This window comes from Mya arenaria, chromosome 3 (genome assembly GCF_026914265.1).
Source record: "Mya arenaria isolate MELC-2E11 chromosome 3, ASM2691426v1".
Lineage (NCBI taxonomy): Eukaryota > Metazoa > Mollusca > Bivalvia > Myida > Myidae > Mya > Mya arenaria.
This window is the reverse complement of record NC_069124.1, coordinates 11774403-11783462: the sequence shown is the minus strand read 5'-3', so window position 1 is coordinate 11783462 and position 9060 is coordinate 11774403. Positions and strand designations below refer to the sequence as shown.

Genomic DNA, 9060 nt, shown 5'->3' with positions numbered 1-9060 from the left:
AACGAAATAAAAAAACGCAAAATCATTTGTTTACTATATATACGGCTAACTTATATTTTGAATCAAGACCATGAACAAATTAACTTTATTCTCCTTTCTAGGAGTAACTTTCAAATATACCTTACGGAGTTCATCTTAACATGTTAATTGAATTATCAGTGACATGATAACATTTTTTACGTTGCAACAGGAATATATTCGGACTGCATTTTCACGAATATTTTGGTGAACGTTATATCTGTCGCTTTAGCAAAAAACGAAAAAGGCTTTAAATGTTGTTATCAATATTAAATAAAAATAAATTATATGATAACAAGAGCTGTCGCAGACTGACATATCCCCCACCGATGTAAGAACAATATATTGTCCGGTTTGTACAGAAGTTAGCGCACTGGCTTCTCACCTAGGCGACCCGGGTCAGATTCTCGACCTTGGAGCATGTAATTAAGGTTTGTGGTCACCAAGCCGCACAAGTGGGTCTCCTCCTCCGGGTTCTCCGGTTTCCCCAACAATACAAGACCCCACTATCGTGTAACATAGTGCCAACAAGAGTGATTTATATAACTTTGAAATAAATAACAACTCTTTCCACGCACCATAACATGTTTAATAACAACACTTTAAATGCCCCCTGTACCGGCCCAAACGCAACTCCTTCGACGCCCCCAATACAACACATTCAACGCCTAAAATACCGGCTATTTGGCGCCACTTATAAGTACCGGATGAAATACAAAACTCTTACTGTCCTTAGTACGGACTAAATTGCCACACTTTCGATGCCCCCTAGTCCCGACTAAATTGCAATACTTTAAACGCCCTAATTACCGGCTTAATTACAAATATTTCAATGAACCTATGTATCGGCCATAAAGCAACATGTTCAACGGCCCATACTACCGGCTAGATAACAAAAGTTTCAATTCCCCCTGTACGTGCCAAAATGCACAACTTTCAACGCCCTTGAGTACCGGTTCATTGCAACACTTTCAATGCCCTCCAGTACCGGCTCATTGAAACACTTTCAATGCCCTCGAGTACCGGCTCATTGTAACACTTTCAACGCCCTCGAGTACCGGCTCATTGCAACACTTTCAACGCCCTCCAGTACCGGCTCATTGCAACACTTTTAATGTCCTCTAGTACCGGCTCATTGCAACACTTTGAACGCCCTCCAGTACCGGCTCATTGCAACACTTTCAACGCCCTCGAGTACCGGCTCATTGCAATACTTTCAACGCCCTCCAGTACCGGTTCATTGCAACACTTTCAACGCCCTCCAGTACCGGCTCATTGCAACACTTTCAACGCCCTCCAGTACCGGCTCATTGCAACACTTTCAACGCCCTCCAGTACCGGCTCATTGCAACACTTTCAAAGCCCTCCAGTACCAGCTCATTGCAACACTTTTAATGCCCTCTAGTACCGGCTTATTGCAACACTTTTAACTCCCTCCAGTACCGGCTCATTGCAACACTTTCAACGCCCTCCAGTACCGGCTCATTGCAACACTTTCAACGCCCTCCAGTACCGGCAAAACGACCACTTACAATGCCCCATGTATCGGCCCAAATGCAACACTTTCAAGTCCCTCAAATAACGGCTTACTGCAACACTTTCTAAAACGCCTAGTTCTTGATAAGATACCGGCTAATTTGCAACACTTTTAACACCCCCATGTATACCGGCTCAAACACAACACTTTCAACGCCGCTAATTCTGGCTAAAAATAAAATACTTGTAAGGCTCTTCAATAAAGTTTAAATTGGAACTTATTCAATTCCCCAAATCGGCTATAGTACAACACTTTCAACGCCTCCTAGTAGCGACTAAATTGCAACTCTTTCAACTCCACCCGTATCGGTCAAAATGAACACGTTCAACGCCGCCTACTACTGGCTCAATTACAACACTTTCAGTGTCCAAAGTACCGGCTAAATTCAACACTTTTTATGCCGCCCAGTTCTGGCTAAAAACATTGTATTGAACGCCCCTTAATACTTACTAAACAATTATTTCAATGCCCCTAGTATCGGCTAAATTCAACACGTTCAATGCCGCCCAGTTCCGGCTAAAACAATGCATTGAACGCCCCTTAATACTTACTAAATTGCAACTATTTAAACCCCCCTGGTATCTGCTAACTTGACATCCGTTCAACGCCTCCAGAAGTAGGTACAATACGACACTTTCAACGCCCCCCCCCCCCCACACACACACACTACCCGTAGTACCGGCTTAATTGCAACTATTTCAACGCCACCAGTACCGGCTTAAATTTAACACTTTCAATAGCCCCATAGGACCGGCTAAATTGCAACATTCACCCCCACCCCCAACCCCAGTACCGGCTTAATATGAACACTCCCTCACTCCCGACTTAAATACAGCAAGTTCAACACCCTTCGTATCGGCTAATGTGGTCTTGTCGGGTATTATAACTGATCCCCAAAGGTATCTACACTATGGGCAAATGAAGTATAAGTCGAAAAATATAACGACAACTTTATGTTATACTTGTGATCAAATACAAACAATCCACTTACTGTGATACTTACTTAACGCGATATGGTTATATTCATGTGTGAACTTAATTATTTTTATTTCAGTTAAAAATGCCACTCTATATCATGCCACCGACATTAAGGACCTCAATGGAAATAAGGGTTCTCTGTGACCCCTTTTGAGTTATCCGTGATGCTGGTGTGCAGGCCATGGACCAGTCATATTTGCATGTATGTATTTTTTTTTTTCTTTACTGTACACGTTGTTTTGATTGTCCATGTTATGCACTCATGCACAAATAAATGTATCTATCTACTCTTATGTGTATCGTAGATTAAATATAAATTGCTATCGGTCAAAACGATAACAAATTTTAACAGTGCAGAAGAAAAGTACAACACTGAATTCTAGAAAGGATAGTTTCCTGTTGGTGTTTTCTGCTGAGTTATTGCACAGCTTCAATAAGTGTATTATTTCATGTTAAAATACACAATTGATTCCATCTAAATCGTTAGAATCGGATTCTTTATACCATTCCCAACGCTGATCACAATCAATATTCTCTTCAGTACCTTGAGCAATGCCCTTTGCTAGCAAAGGCCCTTTCTCATGCAGATATACCACTGGCCAAACATAGAACTTCACGAATTTTCCTCTCTTTGTGTACTCTTTAAATAAATCTTTGCTAAAACGTTGCGTCTCCATGGCTTCTGTCGAAGAAGCGTTGCCCTTTTCTTCTTGGGTATCCGTAGAACTTCCATCAGACTGTGCCATATTCTGATTGTCTATTCCTTCGGTTGAGTCGCTTCGTTTTTCACACGATACCCACCCGGGATAGGAAATTACCACCGGAGGGTCGTTTGCATTCATCAACAAACACAACTTTATACACGTCGCCACATATTGCATAAATGCATTGGTTGACAATGTAAGACAAAGAGTCACGTCTTTGCACTTTTCACCGATCATAACGCGGAATTTCTAAAATTTAGAAGAACAATGAATTTCGAGACATGCATTGATCTTGAGTACACGATTCTATGTAAGTACCAATATGCCATTGAAATCAGTCCAATATCCTACCTGTTCCATTTCAGGCACTAAGTTTGGAATAACGGCTTTCCGGGCATCTTTAAGACTCTTCTTCACCTTATCGTTGTTCGGTAAACTCTAAAACAATATAACACAAACATTCATGATACTATTTCAAAATGTTGCTCACAAACAGAGTGTTTACTAAATGAAGTTCCAAATTATAAAAAAATGACATATTGGCTTTTTACAGGTATAACATAAAAGACTTCAGTGACATATTCTTACATCGTCCAAATACTATTGGTTAATGAGCTGCCAGTTGTCATCAAGTTTTTGTCTACAAAATATAAACGATTCCTGGAATGGAAAACATAATATTTTCTGCAAATCCACATTTACTTTCAATCTTATATAAGCGGAAAGTAGGAATAATCCAGTGTTTTTATTTTGCTGTTTCAAATTATGCAAGGACGATATGAACAATAGACATTCTCCTTGAATTATCAAAACGTTTACCATCAAAACATCAAGAAGAAAATCAATCGTCTGCCTATCTTTAAATCCATTTTCCTCCATAACAATAAAAGCAGCGGTCCACTCATTGTCATAAAGCTCGCTAAACATTTCCGCAAGTTTCGTTGGCCTGTATGCGTCGCTTAGATCCACGATATCTGGGTTGTTGTCCCGAAGTTTTAATGATACAAGCTCACTTAATCTGAAGATTAAAGCAACAAGGAAAGATGGTAAAACTGCAAAATTGGTATGTAGAATTTTAATTAAAAATAGTTAAAATTCCAATGCAAAATTTTGTACCTTAATAGCGCTTCTTCTTTTTCACGTTCTAATTTTCTATTTTCTTGTTTTAAATCCTTTATTTCATCTTCACTGTCTTTCTTTTCATTTTCTCGCCGGAGTTGCTCTTCTTTCAGATGCCTGTCATTCAATGTTTGCTTCGAATCAATTACTCCTTCTTCTTTTGTATTAAGTTTTGGTTGCGATACCGGTTGATTCTGTGAGCGATCAAAAGGCGTTGGTCGGTCTCTGGATTAAGAACAATCACAAACTCACTACCGTTAGCAATTTACTACACAAATGATAAAAAATGAAACGCCAGTGCTTATGCTGAATTAGTAATTTCCTGATTCCTTTCAAACTTTACAGACATACTCGTGTAGCGGATATACAGTAGCGTATTAATAATACAACGTGGTAATTTTGATTAAGAAATGGCATTGAAAAAGGACAATGTAACCTTGTTTGTGTCTGGTGTCCTTCTCCTGTCGCCCCTTCCTGTTCATGTTCTTCCAATGTGTACTCTTTTTTAAAAGTTATGCGTGTTGCTTTGGGTTCGTCTTCCGCCACATCGTATGATCCCGAACGGCACCTGAATCGTGAAAAAACATGTACACGTGCATGTGCATTCGGACTTCAATGAATACACATAAGCATATCATTGTTTTTATCCTGGAATAAATATACGTAGTATTGGCATTTAAACAGGAAACATATGTGCTGTCACCCTGAGAGCACCGAATTTTTTGGGACGAGACAAAGTCGGACTGAAAGAAAATAGTTCTTACCAAAAGCGACGAAGTCTTTTAAATCCTGAAACAGTATAATTATTTTATTAACGGTCGTTAATTATTTATTATGTTCTTTTTACGTTTTTAGAGTGTGTGTGTGTGTGTTTTACTGTTTTATCAATTGCTATTTATTGTACAAAAATGTAATACATACAATTTACACACAAAGTGCAAAATGAGGTCGGTCGATAGCCTCGTTGTCAGTGTAATGTGACCTTTTACCCACCAAAGTAACTCTCGGTCGTGCGTCGTCAACAGTTTCTTCCTGGAACATCTCACAAGTGTTTACACTTAAAAAAGGTTTATAAAAGAAAACAACGTGGCCGCCATACCTGAATTAATTAATACGTTTTACACAATTTAGACAATTATTAAACAATCAGTCTTGTACATAATTTTACACTACAAAGTGTGTTCATTTTGTTTACTAAAAGTAAAGTTTGCTAAAATTATGCCCAGTGTCAGGACTGGTCCCGCAATATGTTGCTGTCGTGTCTCTGGGTCTAGACTGGTTATGCAATAGGTTGCTGTCGTGTCCCTGGGTCTAGACTGGTTATGCAATAGGTTGCTATCGTGTCCCTGGGTCTAGACTGGTTATGCAATAGGTTGCTGTCGTGTCCCTGGGTCTAGACTGGTTATGCAATATGTTTCTATCGTATTCCTGGGTCTAGACTGGTTATGCAATATTTTTCTGTCGTGTCCCTTGGTCTAGACTGGTTATACAATATGTTTCTGTCGTGTCCCTGGGTCTAGACTGGTTATGCAATATGTTGCTCTCGTGTCCTTGGGTCTAGACTGGTTATGCAATATGTTGCTGTCGTGTCCCTGGGTCTAGACTGGTTATGCAATATGTTGCTGTCGTGTTCCTGGGTCTGGACTGGTTATGCAATATGTTTCTGTCGTGTCCCTTGGTCTAGACTGGTTATACAATATGTTTCTGTCGTGTCCCTGGGTCTAGACTGGTTATGCAATATGTTTCTGTCGTGTCCCTGGGTCTGGACTGGTTATGCAATATGTTGCTGTCGTGTCCCTGGGTCTAGACTGGTTATGCAATATGTTGCTGTCGTGTCCCTTGGTCTAGACTGGTTATGCAATATGTTTCTGTCGTGTCCCTGGGTCTAGACTGGTTATGCAATATGTTGCTGTCGTGTCCCTGGGTCTGGACTGGTTATGCAATATGTTGCTGTCGTGTCCCTGGGTCTGGACTGGTTATGCAATATGTTGCTGTCGTGTTCCTGGGTCTGGACTGGTTATGCAATATGTTGCTGTCGTGTTCCTGGGTCTGGACTGGTTATGCAATATGTTGCTGTCGTGTCCCTGGGTCTAGACTGGTTATGCAATATGTTGCTGTCGTGTCCCTGGGTCTGGACTGGTTATGCAATATGTTTCTGTCGTGTCCCTTGGTCTAGACTGGTTATACAATATGTTTCTGTCGTGTCCCTGGGTCTAGACTGGTTATGCAATATGTTGCTCTCGTGTCCCTGGGTCTGGACTGGTTATGCAATATGTTACTGTCGTGTCCCTGGGTCTAGACTGGTTATGCAATATGTTGCTGCCGTGTCCCTTGGTCTAGACTGGTTATGCAATATGTTGCTGTCGTGTCCCTGGGTCTGGACTGGTTATGCAATATGTTGCTGTCGTGTCCCTGGGTCTGGACTGGTTATGCAATATGTTGCTGTCGTGTCCCTGGGTCTGGACTGGTTATGCAATATGTTGCTGTCGTGTTCCTGGGTCTGGACTGGTTATGCAATATGTTGCTGTCGTGTCCCTGGGTCTAGACTGGTTATGCAATATGTTGCTGTCGTGTTCCTGGGTCTGGACTGGTTATGCAATATGTTTCTGTCGTGTCCCTTGGTCTAGACTGGTTATACAATATGTTTCTGTCGTGTCCCTGGGTCTAGACTGGTTATGCAATATGTTGCTCTCGTGTCCCTGGGTCTGGACTGGTTATGCAATATGTTGCTGTCGTGTCCCTGGGTCTAGACTGGTTATGCAATATGTTGCTGTCGTGTCCCTTGGTCTAGACTGGTTATGCAATATGTTGCTGTCGTGTCCCTGGGTCTGGACTGGTTATGCAATATGTTGCTGTCGTGTCCCTGGGTCTGGACTGGTTATGCAATATGTTGCTGTCGTGTTCCTGGGTCTGGAGTGGTTATGCAATATGTTGCTGTCGTGTTCCTGGGTCTGGACTGGTTATGCAATATGTTGCTGTCGTGTCCCTGGGTCTAGACTGGTTATGCAATATGTTGCTGTCGTGTCCCTGGGTCTGGACTTGTTTCGTAACAGTTTGCTGTCTGGCCTATGGGTCACGACTGACCCACAATTTGTTTTTCTGCCCGTCATCAAACTTGTATTTGATAATGAATATAGTTTCTTTTTCTCTTTCCATTTTGCTCAATGTATTTAAGTTTAGCACACAAATTAAATACCTGTTTTGGGTGCCGTGATTTCGGACTCGGTGTTATTTCACGTTCGCTTACAAATATCGAGTGTTCGAAATTATATTTTGTATATTGTACGGACTTAAAAAAAAATAATCTGCCTTTCTATTATTTCAGACGTTATTGATTTTAATCAGGTAAATCGATAGATTTAAAACGAGCCTGGGTCAGTAGACAAAATATATTCTTGAACACTTAAACAGATCAAGGTTATACGTTTGTATTTACCAAGATAAATGGGTTATGTGACTTCAACCTTTAGCCATTACTAGCAATATAAATAATGCATCAAGTGATGTGCTGTATGAACTTGACTTTGGTGTGTTTGATCTGACCTTTCATCACACATGTACATTATAATATATGTATACATATAAAAGGGTTGATTGGTTATTGATTGTGAATTTCCACAGAATTATGTGATTACATAGAATGATAAAATGTTATTTCTTCGTTGTAGAGGCTGCGAGTTTTAGTCTTTCTCAAATGAAAACTTAGATTTTCATTGCCCTGCATTATACACTATTAATATGCGATAATAATTGTTGACATACTGTATATATATATATATCAAAATGGGTCAAACTATATCAACAAAAACAATAAAGATATTATTGTTATAGTAAATGTAATTCAATAATATATACCAATACCTGGCAAGCAGCTGATCATCGTTGACCTCTGTGAAAAGCAAACTCCGACCAAATCCAGCACCAGGCAGGGCTGTCGTCCAAATATGGAAAGCTAACCGAAAGAGGAAGTAAGTTAACAGTCCGGTGACCACTTGTTTGATAAACGCGGTAAAAGTATACGCCATGTATTTGTATTTAGTGTAGTGTGTAAGCGCATGTTGAAAATCATTATAAAAACTATCATACTAGGATTGTCACAAGAACGTGAAACATACCCCCGATCGGAAAATGTCAAAGTATAATCATTTGCATATTAAAAAAATGTGTTTTAATTATGATAACCTCGTAGCTTCGATCAAAACTACTACATACGTCAGTTTTATACATTCCGGAAGCTGCATATTCGTTTTCAAATGCCAAGTTTGCAACAGGTATGCGCCTTATCACTAACAAGACCAATTGCAGAGGTTGGTGCGTTTAAAGTTGCAAGAAAGGTGTGTTAAACCGTCAGACGAATGTGAAAGTGATATTCAACTTTTTATCCTGCTGCAACATTAATTTGGTCGAGCTTGAATAACCAATAAAATAAAAGCCAGTGTCATTCACAAGTGATATGACGTTTACTATTTTTATTTAAAGATACACTATTACTCCCAAATAAGATTTACCACAACAAATGCTATTGTTTTAATATTTCAAAAAGGATGAATAAATGTCGAAAGCAATGGTTCTTATGAAGAAAACCGAGAGTTCAATTTGAAAGAAATTTGCATAATAAACGGTAATTTTTACCTTATGAGACTTAAGTAGATCATAGTAAATCTTTTAGCATTCACCAATCATTTAATACGTTTGGGTTTTCTG

The 9060-nt window shown here is 39.7% G+C and overlaps 1 protein-coding gene across 1 annotated transcript; it reads right to left on the bottom strand.

Annotated features, from left to right (window-relative positions):
• Nucleotides 1-2493: 2493 nt before the first annotated feature.
• LOC128226815 (uncharacterized) lies at nucleotides 2494-8598 on the bottom strand. Its single transcript, XM_052936882.1, has 9 exons — nucleotides 8569-8598; nucleotides 8218-8308; nucleotides 5121-5145; nucleotides 4793-4924; nucleotides 4354-4581; nucleotides 4057-4255; nucleotides 3826-3897; nucleotides 3589-3675; nucleotides 2494-3486 (listed from the first exon to the last, which is right to left on the bottom strand). The coding sequence occupies exons 1-7, from the start codon at nucleotides 8581-8583 to the stop codon at nucleotides 3838-3840; spliced, it is 750 nt and encodes a 249-aa protein (XP_052792842.1). The 5' UTR covers nucleotides 8584-8598; the 3' UTR covers nucleotides 2494-3486; nucleotides 3589-3675; nucleotides 3826-3837.
• Nucleotides 8599-9060: the final 462 nt, after the last annotated feature.

Excerpts from the sequence above, each read along its gene's own strand:
- LOC128226815 (XM_052936882.1), bottom strand. Across the intron at positions 5,146-8,217 it reads GATGATCAGCTGCTTGCCAG|GATTTAAAAGACTTCGTCGC; the intron begins GTATTGGTATAT and ends ATACTGTTTCAG. Across the intron at positions 4,925-5,120 it reads AAAAGACTTCGTCGCTTTTG|GTGCCGTTCGGGATCATACG; the intron begins GTAAGAACTATT and ends TTCACGATTCAG.